The sequence below is a fragment of the Lepisosteus oculatus genome, chromosome 15 (assembly GCF_040954835.1).
Source record: "Lepisosteus oculatus isolate fLepOcu1 chromosome 15, fLepOcu1.hap2, whole genome shotgun sequence".
Classification (NCBI taxonomy): Eukaryota; Metazoa; Chordata; class Actinopteri; order Semionotiformes; family Lepisosteidae; genus Lepisosteus; species Lepisosteus oculatus.
In genome coordinates this window covers 31571238-31597540 of record NC_090710.1, presented here as the reverse complement: position 1 = coordinate 31597540, position 26303 = coordinate 31571238, and the positions used below count along the sequence as shown (strand labels likewise).

At 46.3% G+C, this 26303-nt stretch overlaps 3 protein-coding genes across 10 annotated transcripts in view; 1 reads left to right on the top strand and 2 right to left on the bottom strand.

The window, feature by feature from the left end:
- Positions 1-221, bottom strand: part of parp4 (poly (ADP-ribose) polymerase family, member 4) — a 30534-nt gene extending 30313 nt beyond the window's left edge. Inside the window, exon 1 of the mRNA XM_069178764.1 lies at positions 123-221. The gene's annotated coding sequence lies outside the window, so the exon portion shown is untranslated. The remainder of the gene's footprint in view (positions 1-122) is intronic.
- cenpj (centromere protein J) lies at positions 142-13391 on the top strand. The gene is made up of 16 exons (XM_069179168.1): positions 142-1828; positions 2256-2379; positions 2826-3065; positions 3312-3474; positions 4088-4190; positions 4732-6139; positions 6812-6944; positions 7204-7369; positions 7820-8085; positions 8904-9043; positions 9890-10005; positions 10801-10893; positions 11029-11169; positions 11518-11602; positions 11976-12096; positions 12835-13391. The coding sequence occupies exons 1-16, from the start codon at positions 1490-1492 to the stop codon at positions 13076-13078; spliced, it is 3882 nt and encodes a 1293-aa protein (XP_069035269.1). The 5' UTR covers positions 142-1489; the 3' UTR covers positions 13079-13391.
- The window catches only part of rnf17 (ring finger protein 17), a 30380-nt gene continuing 16171 nt past the window's right edge, over positions 12095-26303 (bottom strand). For 3 of the 8 annotated variants that reach the window (XM_069178768.1, XM_069178771.1, XM_069178774.1), the window contains exons 21-37: positions 25927-26175; positions 24796-24940; positions 22015-22127; positions 20859-20949; positions 19965-20080; positions 19550-19800; positions 19187-19347; positions 18800-18919; positions 18170-18250; positions 17533-17655; positions 17047-17103; positions 16592-16699; positions 16214-16340; positions 15959-16094; positions 15257-15446; positions 14112-14212; positions 13331-13786 (exon numbers count right to left, since the gene is read on the bottom strand). In XM_069178768.1, the coding sequence (XP_069034869.1) occupies positions 14117-14212; positions 15257-15446; positions 15959-16094; positions 16214-16340; positions 16592-16699; positions 17047-17103; positions 17533-17655; positions 18170-18250; positions 18800-18919; positions 19187-19347; positions 19550-19800; positions 19965-20080; positions 20859-20949; positions 22015-22127; positions 24796-24940; positions 25927-26175 (2164 nt within the window). In that variant the 3' untranslated portion in view covers positions 13331-13786; positions 14112-14116. Of the gene's footprint in view, positions 12322-13330; positions 13787-14111; positions 14213-15256; positions 15447-15958; positions 16095-16213; positions 16341-16591; positions 16700-17046; positions 17104-17532; positions 17656-18169; positions 18251-18799; positions 18920-19186; positions 19348-19549; positions 19801-19964; positions 20081-20858; positions 20950-22014; positions 22128-24795; positions 24941-25926; positions 26176-26303 lie in introns of those variants that run through there. The other 5 variants (XM_069178770.1, XM_069178769.1, XM_069178772.1 and 2 more) reach the window with 5 other exon arrangements.

The window sequence follows — 26303 nt, the reverse complement described above, 5'->3', positions numbered from 1 at the left end:
TCGCTGCTTCGAGCGCGGTCCTGTGCCGTTGCTTTTGTGATAAGAACAGCAAGGTCTTGCGAAATGCGTCTTTCATCGCATTTTTGACAGCAGAGAAGAGGACAAATACAAAATGTCAACACCTTTAGCGTCTCCCCGCCGCCTTGACAACAGCGCAAACACGGGCGACCTCGTACCCCACCGGCGGTTCAACCCTGTAACGTCCTCGGAGCACTGCACTGTGGGAGATGTAGTCCAGAATCAGAACTCCTCGCCTTTAGCTGCGTGAAAACTCCGCCTGTCCAACTACAATTCCCATAACCCATAGCCCTGGCGCTGAGTTGTCTCTCTCGCGGGTATTGTTTTTATATGGCGGTATATTCGGAAAGTGTTTTTTCCCCAGTTCGCATCTGCGTGAGTTCGTGCATTCATACATAGTCTCCAAACGTCTGGGATCGACGAGGTGAGTAAATCTCCGCTGAAAAAAACTCGGTTTGACACAGCCCTTTGAATTCGTCCCGGCTCTTAAAGTTGTGATATCCTGCCGATGAAAAGGCTCTGGAAAGCGGAGACAACCCCGTTCAAACAGGGTTACGCTGGCAATAAAATACAACTCGGATTAGACATGTGCAAAACAAAAAAAACAACAACAACAACCGTCTCTTAAGAAAGTTATGCAGACAGTCCTTTGCCATTTGGCACAGATTCGTGATGTGAGAGAGGAGGTCGACAAATGAATGTTAAGCTGGACTCGCACACAGGAGCCCGGTTTGGTGCGATTTCTTTTTGCTGAGATGGACAACGCATGTCCCGGGGTCTTGAACGGCGAGAGGACGGTGCGGTGTCTCGGGAAAGCCCCCCACGAACTGAAAAAGGGGCCATTTTTGCACATGCATAGCTGAAGACGTGGACATGTTACACTAGTCCAGCGGCAGACGTGTAAAGCTCTTGCAGGCGGAAGAAGTGCGCTTCTGCCGTCTCACTGCTGCTCGGTCCTGCGTGAGTCGGGCCGTCGTGTAGCTGTGGGGTAAGGTTGATAGTTCAAAAGGGAATACAAAAAGTTATGTCTTGGTCGAAGCGCTTGTAGTGAACCCGCGGCTCTCCTTTCGTGTCCGCGGGTCGATATCTTTTTGCAGCTCCAGGAGACACTGGAGAAACGGGGAACGACAGCTTCTGGTGAGTCTTACCGGGAAGACATGAGCATCTCCGTCTTTTCACACGGAGAAACGTGCGATGGGTACGTTCAGATCTCCGGCGATGAGGTTAGACTGGGGTGCAAAAAGGGGCAAAGGTGAAGTGGATTTCGGATGATGAGATTCCTGCCCGAGCTAATGTCTGTTGGATTTTAGTCTGTTAAGTTTCTGCAACAATAATCTGTTATTTTCTGCCCGATAAATGCGTGCATCTGATGACGTGAATGTCCTAGGTTTTGAAGTGAGACGCCGCTGAGCCCCTCAATGGGAGCCCTCTGAGCTGAACTCTGCCTTCCCAGCGCTGCATCCCCTCCACCATGTCGGCCTCGGCGGGCCTGCAGCCCGAACCCAGTTTCCTGGCCCGCTGGATGTCGTGCAGCCCCCGAGCCGGGGTGATTCTGGACCCGCCGCCGGCCCTCCTCAGCCGCGCCGGCCGGGACGGGAGCCCGGCCGCCCCGGGCGGAGACGACTCGTTCTCCGCGCAGTTCCTGCCTCTGCCCGTGTCCAGGAGCAGCAGCTGCCTCAGCGTGGACTCGCTCGGCCCGGCCGGCCCGGAGTCCGCAGCGCCCGGCCCGGCTGCTCGGCTGGGCAGCCCGGAGGAGCTCGACACGGCGGGACAGAGGCACAGCGCTCCCTTAATGCGACAGCTGGAACAGGTGCAGTCATCCAGGATACATGTCTGTATCTGCATTTCATTCCTCCTTTCAGGTGTAGTCCACACTCATCTGTGACTGGTTCCAGAGACGAGTTTTAACACAGTCCTGTGGTCAGCTGTCACTCTCTGTTTGAAGTAAGGGCACAAAACCAAACCCCCAAAAAAGCTCAGATGAGATCGGCTTATCGCTCGTGATGGGTATAATTTTTTATTGATGTTCGTAGGCCTCTCTCTTAGTAGGCAGAGATATCCCTCACGTTGGATATACAGACAAGGTCCCTCGCTGCCTGCAGTAATGTAGCCAGCCAGCGTCTGTGCTGTTCTGGAGTTGCAGGATTTCCCTGCTGGGGGGGGGCAGGTAGTTTGTGAGTGTGGCACAGGGAAAAGAGCCCCCTCCTCGCGCTGTTCTGACAGTCCTGCCCTTGCAGCTGAAGGAGTGGCAGCAGCAGAAGCAGGAGCAGCTGAAGAACCAGCAGATGCAGCAGCTGCGCAGACTGCTGGAGGAGCAGCAGAGACTGCTGCACATGGCCTCCGCCCAGCAGGCCCTCGCAGGTACAGCCAGCAGGCCGCCGTCACAGGCAGAGGGGCAGGCTGCCCTCGCAGGTACAGCCAGCGGGCCCGGTCCGCGGGCCCTCGCAGGTACTGTTGAACTCGCTTCTGCCCATCACCGGGGAGCTGAAGCCCAGTTCCTAACAAGAAACACTGGTAAAATGATTTAGAAAAAGGAGCATTGGAACAAAAAAATAGCTTTTTTCTGGAATACGGTTATAGATTTTTTTATTTATTTGTGGGTTAAAGCCATTCTGATTTGCTAGATATTCTTAAATAAGCAGATTGAATAATGTTTTTCTCAGATGTTAATATGTATATGGGGGATAATTGGATTAATTTAGGTACATTTAATTTTTTTTCTGAAAGTGTATAGCTTTTGTTTGTTTTTTTGAATGAGCTAAGTTATCGTTACTTGAGGGATGGGCAGTGATGGTTGTTTTCCTCAGACGACCCGGACGCGCCTCAGGCTGTCGAGGGAGAGGAGCTCTGGGAACGACCTCTCACCCCGGAAGTGCAGCCCGACCCCCCGGGTGACTGGGAGGCTCCTCTGGATCAGTGCACCCCAGGGCTGCAGGTGGACGGGGGCCCTGCCCTTGGCGCTCTCGGAGGGAGCCCCTGTGTCCTGCAGCGGGCTGCAGGCGCCACTTCTGACACCGAGGAAGAGGAGGACTCCGACTGCAGTCTGGGTAGATCTCCTTGCCCACACACAGTGCTCTGTGATCTTGGTGTGGTTCAGAGATTCACGTCCTGACATACTAGAGGAAGTGCTTATGATTGTGTTCTGGGGGTGTCAGTAGCTCTCCCCAGGCGTTCGGGACACTCCTCTGTAGTCCGCGGTTTGTCAGTGACCTGAGCAGCTCTCTCTGACCGTGAAAGACACCGCTGTCCTTTACTACTGTGATGTTTCATATGAGAAGTCCTGTCTTGAACAGGAAGAAGCTTGTGGAGTGACGATCCGAGTGGAGAAGAGCTGTGCAGAAGCAGTGGTTATGAAGACGAGCCCCAGTGCAGCCACCCAGCTGCGAGGGACGAATTTGCTCCGGGTCCAGCCGGAGCAGCTTCTCCACGAGAAGGACGCCCGCTGCCTAGTGACAGGTACCCACCCAGGCAGGGGCTGCGCCGTTCACCATCACCACCACCACATGGAGCACGGAATGGGCCTTGATGATGAATTTCATTACATCTGCCGGCAGAATGAAGGTGTCTCAGTACGAGAGATGGGGCACGTATCAAGTGTTAAAACATGTTCAATCTAACTTTTTCACCAAAAATCAGTCAAAGATGGTACCAGTTCCTTTCGCGGTTTAAGATCTTGTATTGTTGACTGTAATATTGCCGTCTGTCACAGTGCATATTAGCAGGAATACTGTATTGATGCTGGTGTGTTCTGCCATTGTGAGCACATTTTAAATTGCACAGGGCGAGACTGGAAATAGATCAGTAACTGAACCGCCAGGCTTCAAGGACTTGTACGTCCAAGTCTGGGAAGATGCACACGTCATAGACCCCTTCCAAAGCACAGATCTTTCCAAAAACTTTTTTTAGATAGATAAAGCCCCTACTTGGTGCAGAGCAATGTTCCGTGTTGTTTCAGAATTCTGATTCTTTTAGTCGTCGTTTAGAATCCTCCATGAGCCCGGATGAGAAACCGAGTGACCCTGCACATTTTGTTCCAATGTTAACTTGTTGCGGATCTCGGTGCACACAGGCCCATCAAGCCTGGGATTGGCGGCCGGAAGCAGACGTTCGAGGAGCTCCTGGAGGAGCAGATGAGGCTGGAGGAACAGAGGCTGGGAGAAAACCGGGAGCAGGTCGGCGCACCGTCAGATCTGTTGACCCACACTTCCCACTTCATGCCATGGAGATGAATCTGGCCCTGGATTAAAACAGTACCGCATGTTCATGACTGCTGTGGTCCTGATGCAGAACAACCATACTCCACGGTCATGGAAATCCTGGAAAATGTCATTTTCCAGACCTGGAAAAGTTTTGAAAAATGATATAATATCCGTTATGTTTTAGAAAAGTTATGGAATTGTTTTTAATTGACCCCAAATTATCATGGCTGTATCATGTAATTTTGTTCATAATTAAGCAAACTTTTAAAAAGATGATTGGCTTATTAAGAGTAAGTATTTTCTTATGAATATTGTAAAGACTTTGCATTTGTTTGGTAATTATATAGGGGCAATCACAAACACACAGGGGAACAACCCACTTCGATTACCGACTGTGATGAAAAAATAATTCGACTCATAGGTTTCTTCAGTCTTTCAGTTTCGTGTCCCCTGGACCTTTTGTACTCGAAGCATTTAGCTATAAGAGTGACTCTGTTATCTCCTGTTTCTAAAGGGCCGGGCTGCAGCAGAGGTAAAAGCCCAGCCGAAAAGGGCGTTCCTGAAGCGAGGAGAGGGTCTTTCTCGGTTCACTAAAGGAAAGGCCGCTCCAGTCAAAGAGACAAGTAAAACTGACGCTAAACCCCAGCCCAAGACGAGCTGCCAGAGGACAGTGGCGCCCAGAAGCAGTCAACAGCCCGTACAGCGCAAGACTGCCATACTGAGCAAAGAAAGCAGCTCTGAGCGCCTGACAGGCCCGCCAAACAGGTCGCAGGTTGTCTCCTTGGCCAAGGGAAGCAAGGCGCAAAATGTTCTTGGCAGTGCCGCTGGGCACAGCGCTGCTGTAGAGTCAAAACAGCTGAGTGTTTCGGGACAGGCCCAAGAAGCACTGGCCGTGAAGGTTCAAGGCAAAAAAGCAGGAGGTTCCATGCCGGCCTGTGCCGGGCCTGGCAAGACGGCCCCGGCGAAGCAGGGGTGCTCAGAGGAGACAAAACAGTGTGTGCCACCGAAAACATCAATGCACATCCCCCCTCCAGAGCAAGAGTACTCCTTTGAGCTGTCCTTCCAGAGGAAGCTGGAGAGCTGGGAGAAAGAGAAGCAGAAGGAGAACCTGGAGCTGGATGAATTTGAGCTCCTGGAACAGGCGGCGGATGAAATATCCTTTTCCAGCAACTCCTCCTTCGTGCAGAGGGTGCTGCACCTGGACCGGCTGGACTGCAGGAGACGCAGGCTGTCCTCTACTCCGATTAAACCTCCGAAAGCCGTGAAGACGGGTCCGGAGAGGAGCGCCCACGACCGGGCCGCGCGGAGTCCGCCTGAAACGGGGGACACCAGGACAGAGCAGGCGAGGTCGGAGTCCGTGTTGAAGGACCTGGATAAAGGTCCCGGAGACGGAAACGGGGAATGTGATGAAGACAGCGATTCGTCATGGCAGAGCGGCTCGGCCTCGGAGGACATGGATGACACCCTGACGGGGGGGAGGGCCCCGCGGGTGGGGAGAGCTCGCGCCGGCGGCCACGGTTGCGACGCTCGTGTCCGGTACGACAAAACGTCTTACGAGGACGGAGCCGTGCGGCGCGGCGACGGCGGCGAGGCTGGCTGTACGGGCAGCGCCAGCCCCACAGCGCCTGCAGCGCCGGGGCCAGCGGCGGAGGACGCCTTTGTGTTCGATGATGACGACACATGGAACGATCTAGAGGAAGACGTCAATGGCAACGATGCGGCCGGCAGGCTCTCTGCCGCAGACAAAGGGCTCAAGAGGAAAGTGGCTGCGGTGAAGGCGGCAGGCAGTAAACCAGGAGGCAGTCCTGCAGACAGCGGGCCTCCCCTGGCCTCAGACCTGATGACCAGGCTGTTTCCGGCTCTGAAACCCAAACCAAAGCCCGCCCCTTCCCGGGAGGATGATCCCGTCAGCACGGCGCCAGGTGAGCCGGGGATATTTAACTGCAGGGTGGGAGAGCAAGCTGTGCTGCATCACGTATGCGCTGTACAAGCTGGGGCAGCGGCGTGGAACAGCGGTCAGGAACAGGAACTCGCAACTGGAAGGCTGTGGGTTCAAATCCCAGGCAAGGCACTGCTGTCGTACCATTGAACAGGGGTGCTCCACCTGAATAGTGACAGTAAAATTCCCAGCTGTGTAAATGGGTGCAAATCTTGTAAGTTATTGTGGATAAAAGCATCAGCCAAATAAATAATAGTATCCCTTAATGTAGAAAACAAAATCGGGAAGAATTTAACACGGTTGGAGGCATTAACCATCTGGCTATAGATCAGTACTTCTGACCTGTAACAGAACAAAGAGGTGAGATCTTTCATTATTCGTCCAACCGCCTGGTTTTGGAACGGAGAAAGACTGTGAAATTGTACGTCTTCGACATCAGGAATCGTGGTTGAGGTAACACACATTGCAACTTCACAGACTTCCCAATTAGCTGCTTGCCACTGAAAGGGGAAGTCCTCTGACAGCCAGCTGGTGACGTGACTCGGGTTCGAACCCTTGGCCCTGCAGCTCAGCCTGCACTTGGACGAGCGCTTGCACCGGTTGGACGAATCGCGTATTAATGCCACCCCTCCCTCCTCCTCCTGTGTCCTTGCAGGCCACAACCCCCAGTCCGCTCTGCTGAGGGAGAGGCTGGTGGAACTGGAGACGCAAATCGAGCGTTTCAGGGCAGAGAACTCCGCGCTGGCGAGTCTCCGGCAGGAGAGGGAGGCGGCTTTGGAAAAGCTGAGGTAGGGAGATGAGAGCTACCTGGGGCATCGTTAAATGAGACCTCTGCAGAGAGATCCAGAAGGGCAGGCTGAGAAATCACCTTGCATTGATTCTTGTGTATTCTGCCAAATGAGTGAATGGACTTACTGAACTGAAAAGAGATGATTCTTTGGTTACAATCGGGGTCAATGGATTTCAAGTCCTTGCAAGTGTTTTAGTGTTCGGTTCTGGGGGGATTCCCAGTTTGCGATGGTGTTTAAGACGAGATGCTGCTTGCAGGAAGGAGGTGGCGGAGTTTGAACAGAAGAAGGCCGAGGAGCTGGCTCGACTGGAGGAGCTGAAGAAGGAGGAGATGAAGAAACTACAGAAGGAGCGCAAGGTGTTTGAGAAGTACGCGGCCGCTGCCAGAGCCATTCCCGACAAGAAGGAGCGAGAGGAGATGCAGGTCGGGGCCATTCATGTTGACTGTCTCTGCAGTAGCCGGGAGGGGCCGGAGATCTGGACTGCTGGGCAGATGCAAGCTTGTTGTGTGTTTGAGGAAGCATCAAAGGGGTGGGGCTGGGAGATAACAATCTTCTTAATTATTGTTGTAGTCTTCTTATTTATTGTTATTGTCATCCTGTAAAGCGCTTTGAGAAGCCACCTTTAAAGGTGCTATATAAAATAAAGTTTATTATTATTATTATTATTATAACTGGGCCATGTTGACATTGTGAGAAAGAACATCTGCCTTTTGCTCTTTCACACCAGAGTGGTGTCTAAGCACACTTGGACCCACAGACTAGCTGTAGCTGGGGCTTGTGAGGGCTGTGGCCGCGCTGCTGGGGTCGCCCCAGAGGGCGGGGAGGCGCAGAGGGGGCCCGCGCTGACCGGCTGGGGCCTGGTGTTGTTGCAGGCGCTGCGGCAGCAGGCGGCCGCCCTGCAGGAGGAGCTGCGGCGGCGGGAGGCGCGCTGGGCCGGCGCACAGAGGCGGCTGCGCCTGCAGCTGGACGCCCTGGGCCGGGAGAACGCCGCGCTGCGCGAGGAGGTCGGCGTGCTGGGGCGCCTGCGGGTGCAGGCCTGGAGGAAGGCAGAGGCGGGTGCTGAAGGCACCGCGGCCGGCGGCCGGCGGCCCCAGCCCACTGTGAGTCCTGGGTCTGCTCGAGCTCCTTATTGCCTTAGGTGCAGAACGACGGGATCACGCTGACCGCTGACGGCCAACGGTTACAATTTTTATTTTGCTAATACTTTTAGAGACGGTTCCCTCCATAAGCTCCACCTGAATAGCGACGGTAAAATTCCCAGCTGTGTAAATGGGGGCAAATGTTTCAATTGTCTTGGGATAAAAGTGTCAGTCGAATAAGTAATAGTATCTCTGACGTAGAAAAAAAAAATCGGCATTAACCATCTGGCTATAGATCAGTACTTCTGACCTGTAACAGAACAAAGAGATGAGATCTTTCATTATTCATCCAACCGCCTGGTTTTGGAACAGAGGAAGACTGTGAAATTGTGCGTCTTTGACACCAGGAATCGTGGTTGAGGTGACACATACAGTACTGCAACTTCACACACTTCCATAGGTATTGGGACAGTGAAGTCAGTCCAAATGACTGTTTTTGCTGTATTATGTCCAAGTGGTTTGTGTTTGAGATGAGAAGATCAGGACTGGAGGCAAAAGTGCAGAATGTTACCTATTATTTCTGGGTATTTCTATGCAAATACGCTTTAACGTTTAAGAATAATACCACTTTGTTCACTCCCCGTGAGCACTAGTACTGGGACAACTGGCTGGCAGGTGTTTCCTGGGGCACCGGTTGTGTAGTGTTGGATCCAGCCTTACAGTAGCTCCTCCCTGGGTGTCTGCTTTTCGTGTCAGTAGGGATAAACTGGCTGGGGTATTTTCAGAAACAAAAGGTGAAGGCAGTCCAGTTGAGTCTTTAAAATGTAGGAAGCTGCCGATGGCAAAACATTGTTACCGAGGTTTGGCAAAACATGTGATCGCTTTCGGTCTTTGTAGATGCAGCTGAAAGTAACGCGACGTGTATTTCATCTGTTAAGAGTCTCCAGGTTACTGCCACAAACAGCCCCCCGCCTACCAAGACAGCGAGGGAGAACAGCACTGTGGCAGAAGGTACAGGTACAGAGGGCGTCTTCGGTTTCCTTTTAGGGAAGTTGCCTATGCATTACATAATTAATAACTCCTTACACTTGTATAGCCCACCTCTGGACACTACACTCAAAGCACTTTACTGCCCCTCCACCACCAGTGTGCAGCCCCACCTGGATGATGCGCCAGTCCGCTCACCACACACCAGCTCTCAGTGGGGAGGAGAGCAGTGGTGAAGCCAGTTCAGAGAGGGGGATTATTAGGAGGCCAGGATTGGTAAAGGCCAGAAAACTAGGGATTATCACCCCTACTCTTTTCAAGAAATACCCTGGTATTTTTAATGACCACAGAGAGTCAGGACCTTGGTTTTACACATTATTCAAAGAACGGCAACTTTTTTTTTTACAGTATAGTGTCCCCATCACCATACTGGGGCAGGACCCACAGACCACAGGGCGAGCGCCCCCTGCTGGCCCCACTAACACCTCTTCCAGCAGCAGCCTTAGTTTTTCCCAGGTCTCCCATCCAGGCACTGGCCAGGCTCACGCCTGCTGGGCTCCAGTGGGCTGCCAGCGGGGAGCTACAGGGTTGTAGGTGGCAAGCAGAATATCAAGCAGAGTTTACTTTCAAAGATATGTGCGTCACATTATTCATACTGTATACACAAAGTTGTGTTCTGTCTGAATTTGCTGTTTCATTTAATAAACATTTGGTTTGGAATGTAACAAATATTTAATATTTCATTCTCTACCTCTTCCCTAATTGTAGCCAGGGATTTTTGTAATGTTTCTTGGGTTTCAGCTTTATGATGCTTGTCCTTGAATTTTTTTTCACACATGAATGCCCGCTTACTGAACAATTACTGTAATGTTTTAGTCAACAGCATTAGGTCTGTTCCAGTCCCCACAGCTGTGTCCAGCATAGAGGAGCAGGTGATGTCTGAACTGAGGAAAACTGAACTGCACCCAGAGTCTCCTGTTGTCTTACCTGCTGTGAGTACTACTTTTTGAAATTAGAGCATAGTAAGATCTTTTCTGCATTCAGAAATCATTTATACCAATACATTTATGCCACAAGAACCACAAGTCTTAGAAGTAATTCCAGTAATGGATTTTTTGTGCAACAAGATGTGGATTAAACATCGACACGGTATCAGTAAGCAGTTATAAAACTGGTCAGAATCTGGCCATTGATGAGTGGTAATGTTCTTAATGTTGAACAGTGGGTGTTTTCTATGGATTCTGCTTCTTAATCTAAACTTAGTTTACAAGTTAATGACTTCAGATAATAAAGAAATAGAAGAAAGTCAAACAAAATCAAGAGGCAGCGTGACCCCCTAGAAATATAGTTTAGGGTTGAGTTTTTTTCTGTAGGTGGAACTGTTTATTTTGCAATGACATACTTACAAAATGTTATTTTTAGCATGCACTCCTACAGAAAAGTAACTGAAGGCTTGTTTTAATGCTGTGATAAAGTTCATTTGACTAAAATGCTGCCTGTTTGAAAAGGTGAACTGTGGAATGTGAAAAGCAGGTTTCCTGTCCACCCGTTACAATAATCTTTTAGTCATGATATCTCCAATTCAATAAGGTGGAGAGAAATTAAAGTAATGATGGGTGAGCCTGGGACTGTACTATCGCAATAAAACACAGGCAGGACCTTTACAATCTCATTAGGGAATCCTGGTAGGTGGGTAAAGCAGATGAATCCATTTTCATACTATTTTATTTAACTGGCTCTGGCGGCACGAGTAATAATATCCAAACGCTCAACTATTTATATTGCAGAGCACAGTACCGACTGACGAACCACAAAAAGACCTGTGTGGAGTCGAGGAAAATGGAGAAATTTTGGAGGAAACCATTCATCCAGATGGAAAAGTATGACCTCGCTTGCAAGTGACTCAAGTCTTCATAAGAGATTTTGAAACCCGAGCCGTCAGTGAATTTATATTAATTATTGAAGGCCAAGAATAAAATGCTTGACAAAAGAGGTCCGCCTAACATGTTTTTCAGATAGAAAAAGTATTAAAGAGTGGAATCCGAGTCATCGTCTTCCCCAACGGTACCCAGAAGGAGGTGATGGCTGATGGAAAGAGTGTTAAAGTCACTTTCTTTAACGGGGATGTCAAGCAAATACTGGCGGATCAGAGAGTGGTAAGTACTTAGCTACTGTTCCTCTTCCAAGGGAGAGAAGAAAAGGCCAGTTTACCTCTGAACAGAAAAACTGGATACCTCTGAGTGGTAGCCTGTATTTCAGAACTGTCTGAAGATGTATATTTACATTTTGACTGACGCTTGATTTGTGACAGAAGGTGAGGATGAAGAACAATCAAACTGATCTACATGCCTCAGGAAACGCTTATTAAATCACGGTTGATAAAGTTAATCCCATTGTCGGGTTAAACAGGTTCTGCTGTTGCAGAACAAAAATGTTTAACCCCAACAAACTCTTTTTCTCTCTAACAAACTCTTCCCTTCTGCGGCCTCGGCTGCTGTGTTTAGGTGTACTATTATGCTGATGCTCAGACAACGCATACCACCTACCCCGATGGCCTGGAGGTCTTACAGTTTCCCAATAATCAAATAGGTACTTTTCTCTTTTTTTTTTCATTGCTTTATTGTCCCACTGGGGAAATCTGTTTCACGGCACACTCCCACTATAGCAATGCAATGACAGACGAAATTTAACCAAACAAGGTGTAAGTGCAACAGTGGTACCACAAGATCAGGCAGAAGATGGTTCCATTGTTTGAAAGAGATAGTGCCCTGCGGATGAAAGAGCTCCTGTACCTATCAGTATTACATCTGGGGACAGAGAGGTGTGTGTGAACTCATGATGGAGGGGATGAGACAACCCATAATACTCCATTCCAAATACCATCATCTCAGATTCATCTGAAGGCAGTTAACTTTGAATGTGTACAAAATTAACCCTCTATTTCCCTTCTCCTTTTTAACAGAGAAGCATTTCCCCGATGGCAGGAAAGAAATCACGTTTCCTGACCAGACCATTAAGAATTTGTATCCTGATGGACAGGAGGAGAGTGTGTTTCCTGATGGAACTATCATTCAAGTAAAGCTGTAAGTTCCGTAAAGAGTTTGGCTTGGTTCAATATGAATAGTTTAGCTTTGTTCTTTACTCATCTACTTAGCAGGAAATAGCCTACAACGGCTGAATTTGGGGAGGACCAGATGGCTTTGCTGCTGGTTCAAGATGTTCCTTCTATGTCCAAGATGCCCATCTACACATTTCTCCACGTTTATTTTCTCGGAACATGCACATGTTGGACGCATCTTGAAATAGTCCTGTGAAAAAGTCGAAGTTAGTAAATACACTCAATACATCTTGAACACGACGGGATCATTGCTACTTGGGATTCTTGACAGGTGCTTCCTGTTTTGTGCGCTCCAAGATCCCGCTGGCATCCCAGTTGCCTCCTTTGCTTAAAGCTCTACCTTCTTAAGTGTCAAGGCTGAGTGGGGTCTTCACTGGGTTCTCAGGTGCACAGCCCCCCACCAGTGTTTCATCAATGAACCCAAGACGCCTCATGCGGGCTCGACAGCAGAGCCCAGCATCCTGGGACCATCCCCTCTCCTCTCAGCTCGCCCTCTCAATTACTGGATAACCACCAGGCCTCTTTATGGGATACTAAGGCATTTTTTTTTACTACGAGCAAGAACAAAAGTCCTCACAAATGCAGCGTTTCCCTCTCTTCCTTAAAACGTGATTTATTTATGTTTAGTTGTATCTCTCAGATGGAAAAAATGTAGATTAAATTCCATGGGAAAACGCTCATTTTCTTTGTTCCTTTGCTGCAGAGATGGTAGCAAAGTCATCGAATTCAACAACGGGCAGAGGGAAGTCCACACTGCGGAGTACAAGAGGCGGGAGTACCCGGATGGAACTGTGAAAACTGTGTACGCCAACGGCCAGCAAGAGACCAAGTACCCTACCGGCAGAGTTCGAATCAAGGACAAGGATGGGAATATTGTTATGGACACAAAAGTAGACTCTGAGCAGGCTCTGTTGTCTCCTCATTCACAATCAATTCTTTACTCCTAATTAGTGCCCTGTCTAAGGTCTGTGTGTAGAATTAAGAGAGTGGTGTAGTTGGCTGTACTGTACTGGTATATTGTCCCCACGTTGTGTTGTGTGCAGTGAAAAGGAGTGGAGTTTGCGTCTGAGGTTTTATAATGAAGTGTACATAATGTATATTAAAATGTAATTTATTTTTATTCACTAAATCAAAATGGGAGCTCTTAACTTATAGCCATTTCCTTCATAAAACTGAATAATTCTGCTCATGAATTATACTTGCTCCATGTCAAACCTTTTTATTTTAAATGTCAAACAAAAATAAAGTACAACCATATCAATGGTCTAGATTTCTTCATTATCAACATAAAACACCCAAGTACAAACAGGAAAAGATTTTAGCCGTGTCTGCTAACGCACTGAAGTAGGAAATAAACGGAGGGTAAGTTTTTTTCAGAATTAGTTTACATTGTACAGAAAAGTTGCAACATTCTACACTGAAAATAAAGTTTAGAATAAAGGGTCTTTCAACAGTTTTGCCTTCCAAAAGTCATTTTCTAAAACACCACCCATGCAAACAATAGAGCAGAAACAAAAAAATGCATCTCTATTTTCCTTAGAGTAGTTTGAGAGAAGATTCTCTTAATGCCTGGGTATCCAAGAATAGCCTTCTGTCACTTCAGATTCTGAAAAGAATGGAGGAATGACACTATCTTCCACTGATACCTGCACCAACTAGAAATAAGATTCATTTTACTTTCCTCAATTAGAATAGATACATTGTTGTTTTAGGTAAATGTTTATAACTTCAAAACACTGTCAAGTTGGAGAATGCTGCAGTACAACTCTAAACAGCAAAACTGTCCTTTTGCTTGTCCTCAATTGTGTAAAAGGTGCCTGGCTATTTGCAAAATTAAACTGAAACTGCTTAGGACAATTATTGCAGAGCAGTATAAATGAGTCCTCATCTTTCTTGAGCAATACTCTAATTATCAACCTTTAACTTAAAGGACACAAGTGACAACTGTGAACATTACAGAAAGTGTGAAAACAGACTAACCTCTTCTATTCAGCTTCTGCAAGACCTTTGTCCACAAGTGGCAACAGAACCATTTTTTCATTTTCATCAAATAGATGTGCTTTGATTGCAGGTTTTGTTGACTGGTGAAACAAAACGTTTATTTTGAAAATTGTGCAGTGTCCATCTTACAGATTACTTCAGAGCTATATCATACATCCCCCATCATAAATATATTTCATTAACTGTCCAATTAAACAATAGGGAATACATTTGTGATCATATCACTTAAAAATATACAAATCTGAATTTTACAGATATTTAAAAAATCATGATGCTATTCGTGAGCAATTTTCAAAAATTCAAACTAATGTATACTCCAGCACTCAATATACAGTAGGTAAAAAAAACTAAACAAATACAGCAAACTACCTTAATGAAAGCAAAAGGACTTCTGTACCTATTCAAGTTTTAATAAAAAGCATTTCAATAATATGTCTTATTGCACGCAAAAGTAAAACTGCACATTTTTAATAAATTCTGTTCTGTCTGAGACAGAGCTCTCTTCACTCTTTAGAGTTACAGTTGCAATTAATCTGTCTGGGTCTTGTTCTCTCCAACTAAAGACCCAACATTATGCTGCATCAGGACAAACTATATACATGTGTATAGTAAAGGCAGTATTTTATTAGATTTAGTATTTAATCTTTTAGATTAGATTTAAAGTAATGAAAGATGATGCAAAGTGGTAAACAAAAGTAAAAAAACTCCCAGTAGAAACATACTAAATAAATTATACAATGAGTTTACCAACAAATTTAAAAAGGATGCGCCGTAGAACAGGCATTAAAATAGCTAATGCATTGAAAATCATGTTTGCAGTTCAAGAATAAAGATTTGTGCTTTATATTGTAACAGCAAAGGCTGCTGACTGATCAAAGGGACCTATACTCACCTTCCTAGAAATTGTTTAATTGATTAGGAAGCCCCAGGATGGAAAATCACTTTAATCAAATTTGACCTATGTTTTTTTCGTATGGAAACTGCCTAGTTTCTTATATGTTTTGGGAACCTAACATATGTTAATAAAGTACCTACTATTCAAATATTTTACTTTTAATTATTCAACACTGCCTGCCACAGCTCTCCAATATTTGGGCTCGACCAGAGTTATTTGAAATGCTCACCACAATGTAGGCGGTCAGCTGCTTGCCCTGAAGCAGGTCGATCGCCTCATACATGGATTTCAAGCTCCACTCTGGTCGGTAGGGAAGTCTCTGAGTTTCGCCATCATTCCTGGGAGGCTTAATCCCAGCCACCTTCACCTGCAGCAGCTCACACGGGAACCTCAGCACCTGCAGAGGAATCTCACGGAGGCTGAAGAGATAAAACACGTCACTCGACTTGCCGGAAAAAACTGATTTCCTTTTTTTTTTTTAAAGGGGGGTCTAGACGTTTTGAGTAATTAAGGCAGACTGCAGGAGGTCAACAGGGGTTGGGAGTTTCATGGTGAAGAAAAACAGCTAACACGTCTCTTGTCAACAGGTCTGCGTCTATAATACATCTTCAGTGACGGTACCCTCAATAAAATAAGCACTGCATATGCAGTGAGTTGAGCTGACACATATGCAATATCTTTACTCTCACGGTCATGTGTTGCTGCTCATGCCAAGAGGCTTGGGTCTTCAATAAGCTTACGATATCTGAAGAACCTGAACCATCTCGCATACAAACAATTTGTACTGCAGATCAAAACGCGATACATTAGGCAGTGAAAGAAACGAGTTGCAAAAACACGGGAGCCTGGATAATAAACTGACTTTGTTCGTGTGGAGAGGCTTCCAGAAAAAAGAAAAAAAAACGGGTCCGGACTGAACTCCGTAGTTTACCAGTCTGTGGTCAAGACATCGTCTGAGCCATAGTCGACATGCCTCACGAGGATCTTCACGGGGTTGAAACTTTCGATCTGGAGGAGCTGCGCTCTGTAGTACATGCCGTCCCTGTACTCGGCCAAGCAAGGGCCCCCTGCAGGGCCGTGCAAGAAAAGGAAGGCAAGCAGAGCTCAGGAACACAATAAGCGCTCATTGTCGTAGACTGTCCTGCGCGTCCGCGGAAAGGAAACGGCGCCGCCAGCCGGCCGTTACCCGAGACGAAGTCGGAGAGCGGCAGCAGGCTGTGAGCGCTGTCGTTGACGCAGTCCAGAGCTTCGTCCAGGTCTCCTCCAGCGTCCGGAGGCGCGCGGTGAGCCTCCCCACAGGGCAGGAGGAACATCTGGTTGTGCAGAGGAGATCGTTAGTGACCCCCTGACTGAGGGCCCGGCCTGGGAAGCAGCTGTCGGCAAGAAGGCAGCTTCTGCTATTCACTCTGGAGTACACCCAGCCTACCCTCCATCAAATGACATTCAATAATCTTAAGGAAAGAGTAAAATAACTCACTACACAAACACTCTAAGTTCATCTATTAAGCTCCTCTGGGCCACAGCAGATGTTGTATTTAGTCTCTCATTTGGGCTGGCTCCGTACCTCATCAGGGGTGCAGATGTGTTTGACTGCGGCAGGAAACACATCTCCCTCCTGTGGCAGCACTGAGTAGGTGTATCGCCCGGCCACAGGTCCGGCCTCTTCCAGCCCCTCCAAGAGAACGAGTATGGGGGCGCTTTAAGGGGGCACCAGCAGCTCTCGGAACAGTACCAGCAAGAGGGCAAACAAACCGCAGGCATCCAGATGTAAAGTAAACACACAGATCCTCACTATATTATTCCCTCAGAAGGTGAATGGCCTTTAGTTGTACCAACTCTGGTGAAGGCAGGTGATCCCCAGTTGCAGGGCCTCAGTGCAATCCTCACTGACAATTTTCATTAAATAGGGGTACTGCACACCACCCCAGTTGAACAATAAAGAAGAGGCAGGGCAGCTACAGAGCAATCCTAATAAGAGTGACAGCTTTATTAAAGGAGCATAAACAGCAATAGTCTTACCTCGTAGTTCAAATCCCAGTCCTCCGTTTCATTAATAGTCGAATTCACCAGATTGCCCTGACAGACAAAAACACTCCCTGTCTGAACAAGACTGAAAGGATTTTAGCAGGGCTGACTGCACCGTGGCCAGCTCATGGACATGTATTTAAAACAAAAGGCCTCGGGTCACGACATGAAATGACTCGTATACAGAATAAAACAGAGCAGAGTACTAAGAATTGGAGGCGACGTCTGGAAACGTGATAAGGTGGGTTGTGAAAACTTCTAAAATTCTTTCTTTTATGGAACACAAACTGGCATAAGAACTGGGAAAATGAATTGTAAGAACACATGCATGCTCAACAGAACGGCTGCTGTTTCGAGAAAGTAGCCAGTGTATCGGCTTCAACGTGACCGAGCAGCTTGTTCCAGACTCCCGCAGCCCTTTGTGTAAAGAAGTCATTCCTTGAGGTTCTACCTTTTAACACGTCGGCTGTACGATCCTACCTCTGCCTCGGTGACCGAGGGGCACAGCAGGGCATGCTGGTGATGCCGCACGATCGCGCCCAGCGTCAACGCGTCCAAGTAAATCTGCACGGTCATCCTGCCACAGGGCTCCGCTGGCCGCTCCTGCAGCAGGCAGAGAAAGGGCACAGCGCACTCATGACCAGCTCTTACAGGCCCAGACATCACACCAGCTTTACTTTTACAAGCTATCACCCTTCTTCTGTTGTGAGAGACAACCACTGTGTCCAAAATAACATCTTCCTGTCCACCTATCGCTGGTATTGGCTCCCGTTTTCAAAAATGGTCTCTACGGACATTTTTTTCCAGATAAACAGAAACGCACAAAACATTTCAGAATTATAAAATATATCAATTGTTAAAACTTTTTCTGCCATAAAAAAAAGATACAGACAACGGTATGCTTAAAGATACTTAAATATGTTTTACAAATTGCTTAGAGTGGCTACAATAGTGGGCTAGAAATTTAGTTCTTGTTTGCGAAAGTGTGGGCTTGCAAGGTCAGAAATCTGGCCATTAATCAGATTCTCTATCGACTGTTCAGTTGGCTTAGAATACGGGACATACAGGCTCACAGAACCTTTGTTGCCTTATGTTTGACAACAATCGGCATACATACCATGATCTGCACATTAACTTGTCTAAGGAGAAGTAATTCTTTTAATAAAGCAACAGCATCAGGCTGCCAATAACCCCCGACCTGTTAAAAACAAAAACAGCACATCAGCATACACTGCAGATCAGGAGGGCACTATACCTATTCCGAGAGCAAACAACCAACCGAGTCCATAGAGGACCTTCCTTCAGTCAATACCCAAACTCAATTAAGATGCAGCTCCATCACTTACGGGTCTGAGCCCTACAAGACCTGCAGGTAACAATACAGGGACAATAGAACCTAAACTAGAATAAGAGTGGCTTTGTCCTGATAACCCAGACCCGATTGCGTACTCAAGACAGATTACATAGTCAAGAGAGATGATCTCCTCAAGAGCAAGCGCTAGACTCCAACACTCCCACCCACTTGACTCATCCTTACTCACACAGTCCTGGCGACCAGTGCTGCCGGACACCAGGACTCTGCACAGCCAGGAATACAGGCGGCTTATTTACTTGCTCCTCCAAAAAGGAGGGCGTACGGAAATTGTATTTAACGAGGCGCGCTCGTGCTTTTTTGCCCCAAACCCCCACCTCCCACCTCCCTCCGAGCCGAATTAAAAACTCTTGTGTGCACTGGAGTGAAACTTACAGGTGCGACGCCGTGAAGCTGACAGGGAATGCAAAGCCGTGGCAGGTCCCTGTGCAGAACCGCGGGCACGAGGTGGCAATCCGGGATGTGCTCGACCAGCCCCTGGTCCACGTACCGGACCTGGGCATCCGCACGGGGACAAGGCAAGAGTTCATCCCACCATTCAATCCCATCTCCCGGTCGTTCCCCACAACCCTTCCCGCCGGTTACATGCCGGCACACAAACCCCTCCCAGAAAGTCTAAAATGAGCCAATCATGTTTCATGGCTCATTCAAATACCAAAGCTTTACTTGGAAGGGGCAGAGGTGTCGTGCGCCTTTCAGGCGGGACCTGAGAGGGGGCAGCTAAACCCAGCGGGAATGGTCTCCCGAGAGCCCGCCGCTGACCTTCACATGCCCACCGATCACTTCCAGGACCTCCCCTCTGTAGCACAGCATGTCAGAGCCCACGACCACACAGCCATCGCCCTGCTTCCAGCTGTACAGCTTCTGCGGCTGGCTCCTCACGTGCTGCTGAAGGCTCTCCTTGAGTTTCTTCAACACGCAAGCTGAATTCAGAGAGAAAAGGTGGGGGGAGAAGACAGAAAATGTGACTCACGGGACTGATGTGCCACAGAGACAGCAGTATACCTCAACGTTTCAATATTCCTCCCCCCCAGTAACCTCACTGATCAGGAAATGAAGAGGTAGGCCACGTTAATCCCAGCAGACACCTTTATCCAGCCTGGTCTTTTCTTTGTTCTCACATACCTGCTTGCTTGGTCATTGCATAGATCGCTCCATCATCCCCAACAGAGGTAATGATCATCTGGGTGAAGCCACAGTGAGGGAGATCAGGGGGCTGGTAAGGCCAGGCCTTCGCTGTCTGTAGAGAGGCCCGTGGCACATCGGGGGCTCTGTGTTGGGTTGCACACTGAGCTTCTGCAGCAACACAGTCCTCCGCTGAAGAGATTTTCTTGGGCTGTTCACTCACTGGCGACTTTTCTTTATGTGGAATGTATCTTTAAACAACCACAGTACAGGTTTTTAAATTAAAAGAAGCGAATGTATTATGTTCTACACCCGAATTCCCCCAGGGGTTTTTACATTTTACAACGAGAAAAAAAAAGTAATACAAGCCTGCTGGAAACAGGCTTTTGTCAATAAAAATGAAAAATGTTCTCACCTCCTTTCCCTTAAAGCCAGACCCTCTCCAACAAGGTAATCTGCAACACTGACGTCTTGGCCAGCTTTGTTCGAACAATACAGGGTTACTGGCAATGGCCGTTTAGTTGTATTCTCCTATGAATTAAAGAAATCTGTTACTGGATTTAGCAAAAATTACTACCTTTTTAGCTTGCTTATCCCATCTAATAAAGTTTTGGGAGAAAAGTACAAGTCACCTAAAAGAGCCATGGAGTTATTTCAACAGCCACAGCCCCAGTGTGAGCAGCTACATTTAAAACAGTCAATGCTCAAGCATCCCTTACCCCTGTGCTTGACTTTTCTGCTATACCATGCATTGAGGATAAAATCAGATCCCAGAATAGATCACTGTATGTCTGCTGTGATTTCCAGCTCCTTCGCCAGTTTTCATGCATAAGCTGTCTTTCCTGTTCTCAACAAACGTGACTATCTGTCAAGGTTTGCCAGCCTTTTTTTCCCCCACACATTACGTCAACACCCTGAATCATAAGTGCCAGTTACAGTTACCTGTAGTTTCTTCATGCTCCTATGAAAGCAGAGGATCACAGTGAATTGCATAAAGGCAAAATATGTATAACAGTTCACGTGACAATAGATTCTCTTTTGGTATATGTCACTTTAAAGAATAATTGAAAAAATCCTTAAAGTCCTTAAGATCTTTTACCAAATGTCTACAAATCCATATATATACACATCTACTTATACAACTTCACTATATTTTTTCATTCATATCCTAGTGCATCCATATCACGTGAAGAGGACTCTACTATCTAAAAAAAAACAGCTTTCTAAAAAGTCCACTTTATTCTTAAACCACAGCTCTTGTTACCGAGGGTGTTGAAAATCAACAAACTCTAACCCTCAAAATCCATACCTTTATGGTCATGAATGCCATCGCTCCAGTTAAGTAGTAGGAAATGAAGTCGCATGCTGTGGCAGACCAGGTGCAGCTATCTCCGGCGGGACTGTAAAAAAAGACAGGTTTCTGAGGCAAAGAACCAGGCAATCTCTAAATAAAGAGAGAGCTAGACACTTTCTAGCCAAAGACAAAGAAGAGTGAAGAACACAGACGTGTGAGAGAAATGCCTGGTGCCAAAAGCCTAGCAGATCCATCAAGAGTGGTGGCTCTGTGGCTCAGAATCTGCACCTGGGGCTGGAAGGTTGCCAGTTCAAATCCCACGGCCGGCAGAGGAAGCCTACTCCGTTGGGCCCCTGAGCAAGGCCCTTAACCTTATAAATGGCTGACCCTGCGCTCTGACCCCAAGCTTCTCTCCCTGTCTGCGTGTCTCATATAGAGCAAGCTGGGGTATGAGAAAAGACAAATTCCCAATGCAAGAAATTGTATATGGCCAATAAAGTGATCTTAAAAGGAAGGCAATAGCTAGACCAGGAGGTGTGCTGCTGGGACGTGACACCGAACCGGATAACAAGAGAGCCTTCACTCATTGAGCCAGCAGATGACCACAATAATAATACCCGAAGTCAAGGCAAATCATACTCGAGGCTTAACAGACACAATGGAAAATGACAACCATTCCTATGAAGGGTCACTGAGGTCTTTAATATTCTCCATTTATAGACTACTTGTCTGGCTGCGGATGGCTGGATCCCCAAATGGTAAGGAATGGTTTTGAAACCCTTTCCAGACTAATGAGCATCAGCTACTCTTTTTACATGGTGCGCCGAGGGGAGAAACCGTTTTGGTTATTTAAATCTGTGCTGCTAGTATTGGTTTTATTTATTTTCTTTAGCCTTCTGGTACCTGCAGGATTTTAAATTGCTTGGGATAAGGATAAGGAAAAGGACAGGTTATTTTGGAATACCGCCAGACCTGATCTTCCCCGAAACACATGCACTTCCAGGGGAGTCAAAGACCAGGTGTGCTGCCTACTTCCTTACCATAAAGAAACTACGTCTTACTGAATTCTACAAGAGTATTTGACATTCAAATAAATAATATGAATAAATGAAACGTGTAAGGTAATTTATTGTTGCACTACCCAGTTTAAATAAAGATGAAAAATAAATACCTTATGCCTTCCAGGGAACACTCTAACGCCAAACATCCAATCAGTTCTTGTTTGAGAGGTCTCAGGTTAGTGAAGGGCACAGACACCTTGTTCCCATAATCACAGCGTCTCACCTGCACAGGACAGAGGAAAATGAGGTCCTTTTCAGAATCAACAGTGGAAGGGGAAGCAGAGCTCGCTAATGGAAGATAGGCAAAGAGATTTCAAAACTGAGAACAGGAGAACACTTTACACAAGCTCGCCAGTCACATGTTTGAATTTGATACCACCAGTTCGTTCAAGAAACAAATGAAATACTATAGATCCTCAGATCGCTAAAAATTAAATGTGCTAAATGAGCCAGATAGCCTCCCCTTGTTTAGAAAATGTATGTCCTTACGATAGGATGCATCTTCTAATTGGCTGAAATTCTGCATCTTCATTCAATAATTCAGTGTGTATATTCCACTGTCAAGACATTGATACAATCTATAGAGGGTTTTCGTCATTATCAGTGACTGGATGTGACATCTGTGAAATCACAATGCCAAAGCCCAGTGAACCAAGAAGACAATCCAATTATACAAATACGTTATTAATGGGTAACTGTTGAGAGGTCTAACACCCTAGAACGTATTTAATGGGAAAAACACTCAGAAAACACTTGAAAAAAGCATCCACCCCAGGCAGTGAGTCACCTCTGATAGATATCTACATGAACTACCACAATCTCCTTGTTTTTATTATTTAAAAAATCAATGCTGTAAACAATCTCTATTTGCATTTCAGAAAAATTAAATTCTGAAAAATACACCCCCCAATGAACTGGTAACAGTCTTCAAAACTGAAGAAAACCATCAAAGTAGACTTTGTTAAGCCCATCTTATTCTGTTGAAAACCAGGTCTTAACAAGGTAAAACAAATCTTTATGATATTCATCCATCCATCCATTTTTTTAAGAGCTTTTATCCAATACAGGGTTGCGGTTGAGCCAGAGCCTATCCCAGTGAGGACATTTATTTAGCATGTTTAGCATGGTATTAAAATATGAAATATTCCTAGTTAATTGCTAGGTCCATAAACCTCTACTAGATGAGACAAGAAAACAGAGACACAGATCACCGTGTGATACATGTGAATCAAAAGTAGTCCCAGACAAATGGTCTAGCAGTACATTGTGGTTTTATTTCTCACTTAAAATGATAATCATCATCGTTATTTATATTAAACAACAGAATAATTCTGCCATTTTCAGGTCCCCTTTTCCCACAGGAAGAATTTATTGGAAGCTGTTTGAATGTCTCTGTACAAAACATGTTCCCTTGTTCTACATGTGTTTCTGAAAAGAGCAGTATACGGCTTGATAGATACACGCAAATCTGGTGGTACTTGGCAGAAAGACAAAGAGACAAGTACTGTTGGAACAGATATCAACAGATAAGCTTACAGTCCCTTTATAAATCCTTTACGTCTTCTAGAGATATCTCTAGATAGACTACGCTAGACTTCGCCCTATGTTATCACTAACTGTGGCTGAAAAGCTCATCAACACATTTGTGTTCTCTCGAATTGACTACTGTAATGATCTACTCGCTGGGGTATCTAAATCTACTTTGAACAAACTGTTCAAACCAGAATCCTGACCATCCTCATGCTCACCTATAAGGCTCTGCACGGCTTGGCACCTCAGTACCTGTCTGAACTATTATCACCCTACTCCCCACCTCACAGCCTTCTCTCTTCTAATTCTGCTCTCCTCTCTGTCCCCCAAGCCCATCTACATTGTATGGGTGACAGGGCCTTCTCCTGCTGCGCCCCCAAGCTCTGGAATTCTCTCCCCAAGGATATCAGAGAGTCACCTTCTCTAAACTCCTTCAAATCCAGACTCAAAACCCTCTTCTTCAGAAGAGCCTTTACTGAACTGGTTCCATTCTTCACCCCTCTGCTCCTACTTTACTTAGTACCACCATCCACTCTCTCCTCTGTGTATTGTAATTGTGTTTTATCTTGTGTATTCTTTTTATTTATTGTTGTTGTCATTCTGTAAAGCGCTCTGAGAAGCCACCTTTAAAGGCGCTATATAAAAGTAAGTTGATTATTATTATTATTATTATTATTATTATAATATCATCACGGTGACATGCAATAAATTCAAAGTGACAGTGCAAATTACTGTTCACTAGGAATAATACCCAAGAATCAAATGTACTGACATTTTTCATTGAGGGTTTAGTCCTACAGCAGGGAGGTCTGGCTCGACCCGCTTGTCTGAGAGCTGTGGGACCAGGAGGCAGGAGAAAAATGCGAGGGAGAGAAGGGATTTACATGTGGTATGTGTAGTTGTTAAATTTAACGTCAGAAATGATCAGGCTTTAGGGCGGCAAAGATCAGCTGAACTTTGCTGCTGTTCTCTCTCCCAAACCTTCACCGTGAAGTCCAGAAAAGGCTTTCAATTTAAAAGCTGCATCAACAGATCTATAAAACAGACGTTGATGGACTGTTTTATATTGGGTAAAAAAAACAAAAGTTTATTTACAATTCCAAACATTTCAACATCCGAGCCAGTGCCAGCAATACGTCATCTTTCAAGCACAGCTACTTTAACTGATCTTTAACATAACGCGTCTTCGAAGAAAGAAAAAGTCGGCGTCCTGAAAAACCTGCTTCCCCTTTGTTCTTTTCTACAGATTATGCAGACCCTGAAATTCAGTTCAGCTTGTGCAATGTTATTTACAAGGTAAATCGTACTTGAAATCCCTTTAATGCCTTCACTGGTACAGAGTGAGATACAGGTTATATTACCTGTGCCACATTTCCAGGCTCAATACTGCAGATCTGTCCTCTTTCCCAGACCCCACTGATCAGCATGGCACAGTGCATGTTCTCCTTCCATTTCACCAGCACGTTGTCGGAATGGGAATACTTCTCCTTCAGTGTCGCGTGGATCCTGAAATATTCAGAAACCCGTGACCCAAACACTGAAATCTGTGCTGAGCCCGAACGTAAACAGAACATCTCAAATCCCAGTCACACGACACAGTGAGCACAAAATCAGTTAGAGGCCAGAGGAAGGCTCTGTCTGTGGACACACAGTAGACATCAGCTTACAATTTAAACATTTCTAGATGACAGCAGGGGGATTTCGGTGACTTGATATTCCTCTGTTAACTATTTACAAGGAAGTATTACAGTTCTTAATAATTTAGACTCAGACTTTATTAGATGGAGACCTAAGCCTAAAAATCATCCCAAAACAAGGCAAAAAAGTCCACATGTCCACGAGAACCATCTAAACCCCCAGTACTGTCAGGGAATTGCTCCACAACACACCGAATTAAAGTTAATTTTTTCAGTGAATGCATCTTTCCTGCTCCCAGGCGGACGATGTGGCGATATCCAGGAACGTTCACTGAACCCCTTTGCCAAGCTATGCCAAACTGTTCCCGCCACAGGCACAAACACTTGTTCTCTTAGGAAGATTGTGACTTCTGATCAACACAATCAATATAATTAATATCCTACTGGACCTGTCCAGACACTTATCCTTTTATGGCAGACGGTGTTCCCAGCTCACACCACCCATGCAACTCAAGGGCAAAACCACAATGCAGGACCAAGGAAAGGACAGGTGATTCATCTCATCATCCATTAAACAAGAGTAACAAAAACAAGACCGGAGTAAAAAACAAAAAAAAGACAACAGAGACTGAAAACGCTTTTCTATAGTAATCCTCTCTACTAGCTAAACATGTGGTGCATATTGCGTTGTGGAAAAACTTGCATATTCTGGGGCACCCACAGGCTTTTACTGAAAGAGTGGTGCATGGGCAGTGACTACGAGAATCCCGGTTTGTCCAAACGAGATCGGCAGTCTGGGTCCAGAGAGCAGCATCCCGGTTTGTGTGCAGGATCTTTAAACTGGAGATGACCTACCTGGCAAGCTGACAGTCAGTCTGAAACAGCTGTACGAAAAAGCTTCCTGGTGATGTCACATGGCAGACTCGTGCTCGGAGGTCGTTTAAGTGGTCAGGGAGCTCCAGGTCCAGGTTCAACAAACTGCTCTTTGGTCCGTCTTGCTCCTCCGCCAGCAGGTCTGGCTCTGCGACTTCTCCAATCCCTTCAACTGGAAGATCCCAGACCTCACTTCCAAGAGCCAGCGGTTTACCGCTCTCAAATATCCTGCTTAAAAAGAAGATTTACAGTCCGCGTTTTAACTTTTTACTTTTTGGCAGAAGTTGCAATAAAAAACAGCCTTTGTCATTTACTAGTCATCGAAGCAGGAAAAGAGAGCCCCAGGGGCCAATTCAATC